Source organism: Mustela putorius, unplaced genomic scaffold, assembly GCF_011764305.1.
Source record: "Mustela putorius furo isolate JIRA1106 unplaced genomic scaffold, ASM1176430v1.1 tig00000460_pilon_pilon_pilon, whole genome shotgun sequence".
Classification (NCBI taxonomy): Eukaryota; Metazoa; Chordata; class Mammalia; order Carnivora; family Mustelidae; genus Mustela; species Mustela putorius.
This window is the reverse complement of record NW_025421389.1, coordinates 19,366,254-19,379,368: the sequence shown is the minus strand read 5'-3', so window position 1 is coordinate 19,379,368 and position 13,115 is coordinate 19,366,254. Positions and strand designations below refer to the sequence as shown.

At 44.7% G+C, this 13,115-nt stretch overlaps 2 protein-coding genes across 5 annotated transcripts in view; both read left to right on the top strand.

Annotated features, from left to right (window-relative positions):
* LOC101679841 (POU domain, class 2, transcription factor 3) overlaps positions 1–1,750 on the top strand; it is a 103,544-nt gene extending 101,794 nt beyond the window's left edge. For both annotated transcript variants that reach the window (XM_013054967.2, XM_013054964.2), the window contains one exon: positions 424–1,750. In XM_013054967.2, the coding sequence (XP_012910421.2) occupies positions 424–463 (40 nt within the window). In that variant the 3' untranslated portion in view covers positions 464–1,750. The remainder of the gene's footprint in view (positions 1–423) is intronic.
* A 6,190-nt stretch (positions 1,751–7,940) lies between these two features.
* On the top strand, positions 7,941–12,893 carry TLCD5 (TLC domain containing 5). Of its 3 annotated transcripts, none has more exons than XM_004750068.3 (3): positions 7,941–8,031; positions 10,125–10,324; positions 11,881–12,893. In XM_004750068.3, exons 2-3 carry the CDS (start codon positions 10,126–10,128, stop codon positions 12,417–12,419), a joined length of 738 nt encoding a protein of 245 aa, XP_004750125.1. In that variant the 5' UTR covers positions 7,941–8,031; position 10,125; the 3' UTR covers positions 12,420–12,893. The 3 variants fall into 3 exon arrangements, with proteins under 3 accessions (XP_004750125.1, XP_044936361.1, XP_004750126.1); XM_045080426.1 differs by having other exon boundaries at positions 7,946–8,031; positions 10,150–10,324; XM_004750069.3 differs by having other exon boundaries at positions 7,952–8,031; positions 10,136–10,324.
* Positions 12,894–13,115: the final 222 nt, after the last annotated feature.

Here is a 13,115-nt window from a genome sequence, read left to right as displayed (position 1 = left end):
TCAGAACAAAACAGAGGTTTGAAAGTTAGACGTTACCTTGTGGGAAGAGATTAATCCACTTGACCAAAACCAGGCCATTCAGCAAAGGCAGCCAGCTCTTACTGGCCTACAGGTGCACAGTGCAAAATATTGGGACTCCTCAACCACTCCCAACAAAAAAGAAGGAAAAATCTATATAATGTATGTTTTAAAAACGTTTTGAGATAGAAGTCACACACCATAAAAATTACAATCTAAAACGTGCGATGCCTGGATTTTAGTGTCTTCACAATTTTCTATAACCATCACCATAATCCAATTCCAGAATGTTTTCATGACCCCCAGAAAGAAACCCCATATTCCTGTTAGGAGTTCACTGCCCATTCGCCTCTTCCCTCAAACCATTAGCAGCTTTATGGTTGACTTGCTTTTCCTTCCTTCCAGATCTTGGTACCGATGGAATCATCCCACCTACCTCCACTGAGACCAAAAAGTTTCTCGGAATCCACCTGGCCCTGTATGCCCCCCTGGAAGGAAGGGAATCATGCCCTCTCTGAATGGACAGATTACTGTCAGAAGAGTGGAAGAGAATCCCCACTGCCATCCCAAGTTCTTGGTTCTTCAGGTGTGAGGGCCTCCAGAGATCCAAACTGTGACTAAACCATGTGCTGGCTCCCAGTGCTCTTGAAACACATTCCCCCTCTCCCCGAGGTGTTCCCTGTTTTCACCTTCTTTCCCCGTGCTCCAACCCTCTAGCTCTAAATACTTCCCATGGTTTCCCTGTGGCAGTCGTCTTTCCGAGAAAGGATACCTTGTCATTATTTTCCAACTCATCCATGGGCTTCTGGGGACAGTGGTTTGACTGGTGTGCCAAACAACCAGAGGAAGAGATTATGGCTTGACCCTGAACTTGGCCACAATCGCTGAACTGATCTCTAAATTCTGTGAAAAGATTGGAATCTGATGTCTCCACCAAATCCTGGATGCTTTCTGTTGAGCAAACCTTTTCGACCGAATCTTCATTTTACTCCAGGTTTTCTGTAGCCCCGACCCCTTTTCTAGAACCGAATCCACTCATGATGGCCTTTTCCAGGTTCCCTCCTTTTAACAGAAGGCCGAGCCACCCTCAGTCCCCTGGGCGCATTTCTCTGCCCATAGGTGCTCTTCCGTGTGCTACACCTGCTCCAGAGTTCAGGAGTGTTATTCCTTCTCTCCTTCCTCGTCCTTATCTGGTCCCCCCGTCCCCCCCCCCCCCCGCCCTCCCGGCTGCAGGAGGAGGAACACAAAAGCAAACATGTAACGATTATGTTGGCAGATTCCCTGTATATAGCCCCTTCCTGTGTTTGCAGCTACCTTCCCTCCATCATGTGGAATTTTCCAGCAAAATGTTTAACTCAGGTGTGAATTTTGAAGATATCTCTGTAATATTTTATCTCCTTTTTAAAAAAAGAGAAAGAAAGGAAAAAAAATGCCAAAGTGTGAAATACTGTGCTAGCTTCCACAAGAAGAGTTCCCACATGGGCTGGGAATGTTTGTTGACTTCTCGGGAACATTATCTCTAGTCTCCTTCTTTGTGGGCCAGTGTGTAGAGAAGCAACATGAAGCCGTTCCAGCAATGGTAACTTTTTTTTAGGGAAAAAAAAAAAAGAAAAGAAAAGAAAAAAGACTGTATATCCAAGAAAATGTTGAGATTCTAAGGAATCTCTCTGTTCCTAAATAAATTTGTATAGTTATGATATAAATGATTCCACTATTGATAAGAAAAGGTTTAGATCATTGTTCTGTGTCTTTTCTTGAGGGGAGGGATAGGAGTGCATATAGTGAAACGGGATTGGGGGAGCACCCAGCTGGCTCAGTCAGTAGAACATGCAACTCCTGATCGCAGGGTTGCCAGTTCGAACCCCACACTGGGTGCAGAGATTACTTAAAAAAAAAAAAATGGGAAGGGGGAAAATGTTTCAGGTTGGTATATTAAGTCTGTTACTCCCCGGACTGATATGCTAAAGATGACATACATACATTAATACAGGGCTTCAAAGAGTTCAGGGTTCTTACTCTTTTTGACAGAACTATCTTGAGGGCAGAGTAGCAGGAAACTGGTTGAAAGGGAGAAGATTTTTAAGTGGGAGGATGTTAAATGTTTAAGACCAAGTCATTCAGACTTTAAAGCTGGAGGCAGAGGCTGAAAAGCTCATATTGCAGATATCCTGAAGGTCAACTATTAAATATTCACAATGGGAAGCAACAGGTATGTAAAGGAAAGCATAATCCAATAATCAAATATATTTGGCTTTTGAATGCACTGTGACTTTTGCTGAGGGGCTGAGGGACCAGGAAGCTCTCCCGGTGGTTTTTCTTAGGTTAATAAAAATTTCAATAGCTACCATTCCTGAAGGATGACCTGTGGGAAAGGGAGGCCCTTCAAAAATGTCATGGCTCATGGGGAAACACTGAAATTGGGATGAAACATTTGTTGTAGACAATATCTAAGTGCAAAATCTCTATGTAAATAATTAAGACTTAACTGTTTCCGGTGTTTGGGCCTTATATTCAGACTAATATTTCATGTCACAAAGCTGAAGAAGGAAGCCAACTTGTAGTGGTTGCTGTCTCAAGAAAAGATCCAGTTGGAAGGGACTAGGTATGCGGCCAAGAGACAACAAGAGGAGCCTTTGGGACTCATTTAAATCTATAAAGGGACAGCTCTGTGACCCAGGAGCCCATGGGTAGTTACATTGTCCATAATGCTGGTTTTCTCTCCCTTTCTTTCTTCCTTCCTTCCTTCCTTTCTTTCTTTTCCATCGCTGGATGGGTACAAACCACATACTGATTTTCATTCATTTCATCTTTAAAAAAGTTTTATTTTTTTAGATCTACACCAAAATTGAGAGGAAGGTACGGAGATTTCCCATACATCCCCGCCCCTTCACATACATAGCCTCCCCCATCATCTACTAGAAAGTACTTTTTTTTTTTTTTTTTAACCAAGAAAGAATCTACATTGACATACAGTGATTATTCAAAGTTCACAGTTCATCTTAGAGCTCACTCCTGGTGTTGCATGCGCTGCAGGTTTGGACAAAAACACAATGACCTATACCCATCCTTGTAATACACAGGGTATTTTCACTGCCCTAATCCTCTGTGCTCCACCTGTTCGCTTCTCTCTCCTACAACCTGCAACCACGGATCTCTTTACTGTCTCTAATAGCTTTGCATTTTCCAGAATGTCCTATAGTTGGAATCATAGTACATAACCTTTCCCGATTGGCTTCTTTCACTTAGCAATATGCATTGAAAATTTCTCCATGTCTTCATGGCTTCATAGCTCATTTCTGTTTAGCACTGAATAAATAATATTCTATTGTCTGGATACACCACAGTTTATGTATCCATTCCTCTACTGAAGGACATCTTCGTTGCTTCCCAAGTTTGGGCAATTAAGATGAAAGCTGCCCTAAACATCTCTGTGTGGGGTTTTGATGTGGACAGAAGTTTTTAATTCCTTTGGGTAAATGCCGAGGACCGTGATTGCTGGATCATATGGTAAGGGTATATTTTGTTTTGTAAGAAGCTTCCAAACTGTCTTCCAACAGAATGTGGCTGCACCATTTTGCACCCCCACCAGTGTGTGGAGTTCCCTTGCTCCCATCTGCCAGCAGCTGGTGTCACCAAGTGTTTTGGATCTTGGTCATTCTAATAGGTGTGTAGTAGTAGCCCAGCTGTTTTCATCTGCATTTTCCTGATGACATGATGTGGGACATCGTTTCGTGTGCTTATTTGCCATCCGTATGTCTTCTTTGGTGAGGTGTCTTTTCAGGTCACTGGTCCATGTTTTAATCAGGTTATTTTCTTATGTTAAGAAAATGTTAAGAGTACTCTATTTTGGATAAAAGTCCATTATCAGATGTGTCTTTTGCAAATATTTTCTTCCAGTCCATGGCTTGTCCTCTAATTCTCTTGAATTTGTCTTTGGCAAAGCAGACCTTTTTAATTTTAATGAAGTCCAGCTTACCCATTATTTTTGTCATGGCTTGTGTCTTTGTTGTTGTTTCTAAAAAAACATTACCATACCCAGGATCATCTAGGTGTTCTTTTCCTGAAATGTTTCAGTCTTGCATTTTACATTCAGGTCTATGATCCATTCATCTTTGAGTGGGTGTTCATCTTTGTGAAGGGTGTAAGGTCCGTGTCTTGATGTGTTTTGTTTTTTGTTTTTTTTTGGTGGGGGGGTTTGCATGTGGATGTTTGGTTGTTCCAGCAGCATGTGTGGAAAACACCGTCTTCTCTCCTTTGTATTTCCTTAGCTCCTTTATCAAAGATCAGTTGAGTCTGTGTAGGAGGGTCAATTTCTGGGCTATTCGGCCACGGTTTCTATGAAAGAAATGTAGAATTGTAACCTCACTGCTCAGCTTCCAGTAGCTTCCATTATCCACTGTCTTGGACCACTGTTTAACAGTCAAACCTGGGAGCAGGACCTAATTTACTTTTCTCATATGCATGATTCTATAAAATTCCAGCAAAGTTTAACCAAAGGTTGGTTAGCTTCCTCAGCAGCTAATTAGGCACAAGAGAATCTATGGGCAAAAACCAGTCACTGTCCAGACAAAAACAAAAAAGAAGAATTGCTCCGCTACTTTTCAAAATTTGCATACTTCAATTTTTAGTTGACTCAACAGTGGTGGGCCCAGCTGTGGGCTTCCAACGCTAAGGAATTGTGGTGAAACTCAGAGAATGAGCTTAGTTCCAGGACTCAAGTTAAGAGTCTCTGCTCTGAGGGCGCCTGGGTGGCTCAGTGGGTTAAAGCCTTTGCCTTCGGCTCAGGTCATGATCCCAGGGTCCTGGGATGGAGCCCCACATCGGGCTCTCTGCTCAGCAGGGAGCTTGCTTCCTCCTCTCTCTCTGCCTGCTTCTCTGTCTGCTTGTGATCTCTGTCTGTCAAATAAATAAATAAAATCTTAAAAAAAAAAAAAAGAATCCTGCTCTGAGCCCCTGGGTTTCAGGCTCAGTGCCCCTCCTCCCTGTACACTCTGCATGCACCTGCTATCTTTATGTACTGTGTTTGCTGATTCCTCTGCTTCACCTAGACTGTGGGAAGCTCCTTAAAGTTGAGGTTCTTTTTCTCTTTATCTCCATGATTAGCACTGTGCCTAGTACTGGGGCACCTGGGTGGCTCATTTAGTTAATTGTCTTCCTTTGACTCAGATCATGTTCTCAGGGTCTTTGGGATCCAGCCCTGTGTCAGTCTCCCAGCTCTGTGGGGAGTCTGCTTCTCCCTCTTCCTCTGTCCCTCTACCTGCTTATGCCAATTAATATATAAAATCTTAAAAAAAAAAAAAAAGCCCCAGCGCTGTGCCTAGTACATAATAGGCAATTAAGATTTTTGAAAATTAAGTTCTCTCTCTCTTTTTTTTAACCTTTGAATGACTTTTAGTGCCCTTCACCGAGGCTAGGAGCTGTGAATACCTAATAATACAGTACACATCTATAGGGGGTTCTTCTAGTCAAGGGCAGGCAGTATATCTTGGTGGTTGAGACCATGCCCTCCAGAGCTATATTGCCTGGGTTCATACTCCAATCTGCCTCCTACTAATCATGTCACCTTGAGCAAGTTCCTTGACTGCTCTGTGCCTTAGTTTCTCACCTATAAAATGGGGATAACCACAGTAACCATCTCATAGACCTGTGAGAATTAAATGTTAATAATGTATGTAAAGTGCTTGGAACAGTGCCTGGTACAATAAGTGTTGACTGTTATTATTGTGATTATGATCACAATTATTGTCATTATTATTCCAATAAATTGGTGGAGAGTTTCCTATTCCCTGCTCTCCCTTATAGCCCAGAACTTCTTGCGGGGGAAGGGGTGCCACTGTAGAGAAATATCTGATTTGGTAGAACAAGGGTTATGGCCAAACATATATAAGTAAATTTAATCCAAGGTAATGAAGCTTGCATGAGGATAAAATAAAGGCTCAATAAAGGCTCCAACAGAAGAACTGGCATTTATCCGCCAGACTTTAGACCCCTAGAGCCTTTTAGTACGCCTTTCTTCCCTAGAAAATGGTGGCAGCAAGAAAATACTTCCAAATCCAGATGCTAGAAGAAGAAAACTACTACAACAATTAAAAGCAAATGGGGAGAGTTGATATTTGCATACTTTCCATTCAGTGAAATGGATCCTTCCCTGTTCTGTTTCTCCAGGCTCTCATTACTTCTTATCTGGTCTGTTCCAACCCATTTGAAGCAGGTTGTCTTCTCCATTCGCCTTACAGGGACTTCCGCTGAGTGCATAGCAGTGATTCTCAACTTTGGTTACACATTGGAATTCTGAGATTCTGTGTTTCTAACAAACTCTCAGGAGCTGCAGATTTTGCTGGACTACTGACCACACTCTGAGTAACAAGGGCTTAGAGAACATGGTAACATTATATCCCCTTGCCCAATAACATCAGAGGCTTCCTATTACCCACATCATAAGATGCCTCAGCCTGGCTTCTCAGGCTGGCATCAGAGTCACTTAAGGTCCTCTGACAGCAGTGGTTCTTAAATGTGACTAGTATCTGAATGACCTGTGGGTTATGTTTTAAAAGATATGTATTCCTGGCCCCCACATTAAGCCTGCTAAATTATACTCTTCAAGATACAGCCTACAAGGGCATTTGGAAGACACATCCTACATGGTGTAGAAGATCAGCAAGGTTTAGGCCCCAGTCGTTTCCAATACACTTTTCCAGGCTCATTTCCCATTCATCCAACCATCGAACATTCATCACATCTGCCTCCTACCAGGTATTAGAAAAAACAAAGATGAAAACAGTTTGGTCCTTACTCATGAGAGATTAGCAAGATAAATGTCAAAAGTAGATTATTAACTACTCCCCAGCCATGGTGTAAATGCTCACATCCCTACCTAACGACTTCGCTTTTTAAGACTGTCTGGGTCCCTCAGCATCCCGTTGTCACCCATCCTAATAAACGAATCCAGATACCCTCTTTACCCCATGTGAGCCACGTGTTTGGTCATTTCTTCAAGCTGGCTTTTCTTAGTACTAAAATAGAGCTCAAAGAGGAGAAAGGAATTACCAGAAGTGTCACCAACCACAATAATTAACATTTAAAAAAAAAAAGATTTTATTTATTTATTTGACAGAGATCACAAGTAGGCAGAAAGGCAGGTGGCGGGGCTGGGAGTGGGGTGGGGAGACAGCTCCCCGCTGAGCAGAGAGCCCGATGTGGGGCTCGATCCCAGGACCCTGGGATCATGACCCCAGTCAAAGGCAGAGGCTTTAACCCACTGAGCCACCCAAGTGCCCCCACAATAATTAACGTTTATATAATGACTTCCTTGGGCCCGCCATTGTTCTAAGCAGTTTACATTGGTAAAGCGTGTAAAATTCTCACAACAGCCTTATAAGATGGCTATTACTACTATCCCGGTTCTGGGTTTGAGAAAACCGAGGCACAGAGAAGTTAAGCAACTTGCCCAAAGACACAGAGTCAGTAACCAAGCCGGGTTTATTTTTAAGTCTTATATTCTACGCCAAGTTGGTAACAGGGCTGTCAGGAAAAGGACTAATTTCTAATGCCCAGGCCTAAGCCCTTTCTGGCAAATCAGTGATTGGTGTCCTGGTTTCAAAACTGAGACTCAGTGCCTAGTAGGGGGGCGAGCCCTCAGTGACTGGACGGGCGGCCCCAAACTGCGGGGACGGGGGACTGGATGGATAATTATTCAAACAAACACGCAAACAAGGGAGGCAGCCTGCGGGTCTCACGTGACCACTAGGTCACACCCCGCTATCTCCCCCCATCCCAGCCGGGAGCGCTGGAGGAGGACCCTCCGGCTCCCTTTAGGGACTTCCCCCGTCCAGCTCGGGTTCTGGTTCTGCGCTCCGTCCTCCCAGCCACAAGGTGCCCCCAGACCCCCGGCTCCTCTTCCGCCGCCGTCAGAGCATCGTTCTCTCTCCCTCTCTCCGCCGCTTCCTGCTCCGGGAATCCGCGCTCTGAGCTCTGGGGCCGAGGCGCCCGCGGCTTCCCGGCGCGCTCGGCCAGGTAACAGCGCGGCGCGAACGGCCGCACTCCGGCCGCTGGGCTGGGTTCGGGACGAGGACGGCCCGGTCCGCCCGGCCCACTGGCGGGGAAGGAGGCGGGCAGATGGCCCCGCCTGGCAGCCGGGGGACCGGGGTGGGGGTGGGGCTCTTCCTGCCCGGGGTCGCGGGAGGCCTTGGCGGGCGGGAGGCCGGAGGTCCGCACAGCGCCGTGGCCCGCGGGCGGTGGGCGAGTCGGAGGGAGCGGCGCTCGCGGTGCCCGCGGGGCGCCCGGGTAGCCGCTCGCCCCAGCCACGCCTGCTCCGCGGCCGCGAGCCAGGTGGGCCCGCCCAGCGCTCCTCCTCCCGAATCTGGCCCTGGAACGGGAGGAGCGAGGACGGGAGCCTTGGAATTCTGAGCCGGATCGGCCACCCCAATACCCTTCCGTTCTTTTACCCAAAAGTGGGGGTGGGGAGGAAGAAAAGAAAAAGAAAGACAGAAACAAAAGCGGAAATCCAGAGATGGAGTGACTTTCCCAAGGTCACAGACTTGTATCTGCCCCTTACAAATGTCTATTCTTTTATTTAAATGTTTGTAAATAGACTACTGTTTCCTCTGTTCTGCCAGGGAATTAGGATTCAGGGAAGAGGGCTCTAAAAATACTAATCAGCAGATCCAAATGAGCTGATCCGTATTACTGGCCGCTGACCCTGGCATTTACAAGGAAATAAGCGAGAACGGTTCTTTTCACTCTGGGTACTTTGTATTTCTGGCCCTTGCTCTGGAAAATTGGCCTAGATGTTTTACAAAATTTATCTCAGAACTCCTTGTCAGAACTGGGCCGGATTAGAATTTTCAATCCTCTTTTCTTCTCTCTCGTTTTCGTCCGTTTTTTTTTTTTTTTTTTTTTTTTTTTTTTTTATGGAGGCTCAAGAGGTGAAAGTGATTTGCCCATACTTTTATTCTGATTTAGGGGCATAGACAGAATTGGAACTCAGGACTGTTATTGATACCTGCTGTTTTCTTGAATAGAAACCTGATTTCAGATGAACACTGTGCAGAACTTGACCTTGGTAAAGCCCTCTGGATAGCATTCTGGGGAGTGGTTGTGTATTGAAGTGTGTTGGTCCAGGGATACTATTTCACATGTCAGAATAGGGTTAAGCAATAAGGGTAGCCATGCAGAAAATTCCTGCTGAGATGAGACAGATATCTGAAATGTTTTTGACTTTTTTATTTGTACTTTCAATAGAGGAGCTAATGAATATTAATAACAATATTTTGGTTACTTTAAGATTTTAGACCTGGATGGCTAAATTGACTCAGTTACAGTCATTCTTGGCTTGGTATACTTGTCATTCGTAAAAATTTCAGAGCGTAGCTTTCTGACTTTTTTGGTGTTTATCTGATTAACTGCCTTAAGGATATATTTTATACCTCAAACAAAACTTTCCCACTTAAACACCTTCTGCTTCTGCCTTGGTCAGTCTTTGAGTTGGGTTTCAGAACTGAACAGAACTAGGATTTTTTTTTCCCCTTCCGAAATGCCTAGACTCCGTTTAGTTCCCTATTCAGGTTTACCTCAAGTTTCGATTTTAATTGGTAAACCTGTGACCCAAATCCAAACTTCAGCTGAGTCAGTATCAGCTTCAAACCACATGAAACCGCTATGCGTCATATGACCTCTTGCAGAAACCACAGGTGGTGGTACTGTTTTTTTCACGAGAGTGTCTTATTGGGATTTTTGAAGCGTGAATACATTATCTAATATGTGTTACTCACGTTCATCCAAGGTCAGTCATCACTGGCAGGTTATTGTTGACATTTACTCATCGTAACAATATGATATGTTATCATCAGGCAGTCTACCAACTCAGAATGCAGTTCCTGGTTTTCGGTTTAGGGGTTTTTATCAGTTATCTCTAAGAAACATGGAATCAGAATCACAACCACGCTTTAATGAACAATTCTTGGCTGTGTTGATATGGAAGAAGTATTTCAGTGAAAGCAATGTTTTTGTACTATCCTAGAGTAGGAATGAAGATGATACAATTGACCCAATGCTGTTTTCTTAGGGTGCATCCTTTGTTTTTTCTGGTTTTGGTCTTTTCATCATAGGATGGCATTAGCTCTGTGTCCGCAGGTGCTGTGCAGCCTGGGGGGCTGGCTCTCACTCTACATCTCTTTCTGCCGCCTGAATAAGCACCGAAGCTTTGAGTGGAGCTGCCGGCTGGTGACGTTCACCCATGGAATCCTCTCCATAGGCTTCTCGGCTTATATTGGCTTCATTGATGGCCCTTGGCCTTTTACCCACCCAGGTAGGTGGGAGACATTAGAGGATTTTTCCCTAAGGGGTTTATAATTTGGGGGATAGTCTTGAAAGGATGGGACATTTTCACAGAATTTTTACAATATTGGAGAATATTGAAGAATAATTAGCTTTATGATTTGTATTGGGAGTCTTCTTCTTTTTTTTTTTTTTAAAAGATTTTATTTATTTATTTGACAGAGATCACAAGTAGGCAGAGAGGCAGGCAGAGAGAGAGGGGGAAGCAGGCTCCCTGCTGAGCAGAGAGCCTGATGTGGGGCTCGATCCCAGGATCCTGAGATCAGAGGCTTAACCCATTGAGCCACTCAGGCGCGCCTTTGTTTATCCTCCTTAACTGTGATGTAATAATTTGTTATGCATATCCTATCATTTAATTGGTGTCTCGTTATTTATAGCACCTATATTGATTTTTAAACTGCTAGATGTGCAAGTATTACCTCCTTAGAATAAAAAAGGTTGTATCCCCTTGAATTAGTTTTCTGGGGCTGCTGTCACAAAATGCCACAGACTGGGAAGCATAAACAACAGAAACTTATTTTTCACAATTCTGCAGGCTAGAAGTCCAAGTCCAAGTTGTTGGCTGGTTTGGTTTCTTCTGAGGCTTCTCTCTTTTGCTTGCAGGTGGCTCCCTTCTTGCCATGTCCTCACATGGTCTCCCCTTTTCATGTGTCTGTGTCCTACTCTCCTCCTTTTATAAGGACATCAGCCATGTTGGATAAGGGCCCATCCTAACAACCTCATTTTAATTTACTTCTTTAAAGGCCTTCTTTCCAAATACAGTCACATTGTGATGAGTTGGGCATTAGGGCTTCAACATAAGAATCTGGGGGGTACAATTCCAACCAGAAGTCCCCTAGGATCTGATTGTTTTTTTAATTCCTTAGGTTCCTTTTTTTTTTTTTTTAATTTCCTTAAATTTCTATATTGAGCTTCTGAGGTTTTCCCAGAACTATTCCAGCTGATATGAAAGCTGCTATTAAGCTGTATGTCTTATATGAAGGTTTTAAAGAGATTTGAACATTGAGTTCTTGGACTCATTTTTCTTGGGCTAGAAATACACTAACTCCTGGGGTTCTTTCCAAGGCCCACTTTCAAGAAAGGTAGGGCCACCAGTGCCCGGCAGTCTAACCCATTACGCTAAGAAATTAATCTGGCATCCAGGGCAGAATAACTAAAAGAGTCTGGAAACAGACCTTTAAAATTGGTTAAATAAATAAATAAATAAATACAATTTTAAGAAATAAAGAGAAAGAAGCTTTAGGGTTTTAACTAAAAAGACAAAACAGCTCAATTTTATGCTGCTCTGTAGAGAGGACACTGGGTGCTCAGATCACTCATTGAGATCTGGTTCAACAGAATAGCATTTCCCGGGCCTGTGATATAATTGGGCTTAATAAAGACCCGGGTTTTAGTTTTTAGTCTTTTGTGGTTGTCGCTCAAATGCATGTGCCTGCCTGGTTCAGGAAAGCTCGGGAAACAATTGGACCTTGGTGCAAGGCATCAGGGTCTAGCCATTCAGTTTGCTTTTGTCTCGGTTTATTTCAGGCTCACCCAATACTCCTCTCCAAGTGCACGTTCTGTGTCTCACCTTGGGCTACTTCATCTTCGACTTGGGCTGGTGCATCTACTTCCAGTCCGAGGGGCCCCTGATGCTGGCTCACCACACGCTCAGTATCCTGGGCATCATCATGGCCCTGGTGCTCGGGGAGTCAGGCACAGAGGTCAACGCGGTCCTCTTTGGAAGTGAGATCACCAACCCCTTGTTGCAGATGCGCTGGTTTCTCCGAGAAACAGGCCGCTACCACAGTTTCACTGGCGATGTGGTGGACTTCCTCTTCGTGGCCCTGTTTACCGGAGTGAGGATTGGTGTAGGAGCTCGCCTCCTTTTCTGCGAACTAGTCTCCCCCAAGCCCAGGTGGTTTGTGAAGGTTGGGGGAGTAGCGATGTACGCTGTGTCTTGGTGTTTCATGTTCAGCATCTGGCGCTTTGCATGGAGGAAAAGCATCAAGAAATACCATGCCTGGAGAACCAGGCGGGGCGAGGAGCGACAGCTGAAGCAGAACGGCCATCTCAAAACGCACTAGCCATGACTTTGTCCAGACAGTGGGTCAGGGTTAGTCGGCCGCGGGACCCAGGTCGGAGATACGGTGTTACAGAACCATGCTTCCAGTGAAGTTAGGTTTCAAAAAAGGGCTAAACCTTATCAGTTCAACCTTTGGTCAGTCTGCAAATGGAGCCCATACCAGTATTAAAACACGAACTTCCACCATAGCACAGTTGTAGAAAAGCGAAACTACGTGGTGGTAGTTGTGAGTATGTCACTGTGAGGTGAGCAATGCTGCATTCCTTTTAGTTCCTGGTGTCCCTGGGTCCTCTTGTCTCTGGGATGCCTGATGGCTAGACAGCTCAGGAGGGAATTTGAGAATTCCTTTGAGAATTGACTCCTGAGCAAACTCATTCCTGCTTTCCATGTAGCAATTTTTTTTTTTTTTAAGATTTTATTTATTTATTTGACAGAGACACAGCGAGAGAGGGAACACAAGCAGGGGGAGTGGGAGAGGGAGAAGCAGGCTTCCTACGGAGCAGGGAGGCCGATGTGGGACTCTATCCTAGGACCCCGGGATCATGACCTGAGCCGAAGGCATACGCTTAATGCCTGAGCCACCCAGCCACCCCTCCAGGTAGCAATTTTTTTTTTTAATTTTATTTATTTGACAGAGAGAGATCACAAGTAGGCAGAGAGGCAGGCAGAGAGGGGCAGGCTCGATCCCAGGACCCTG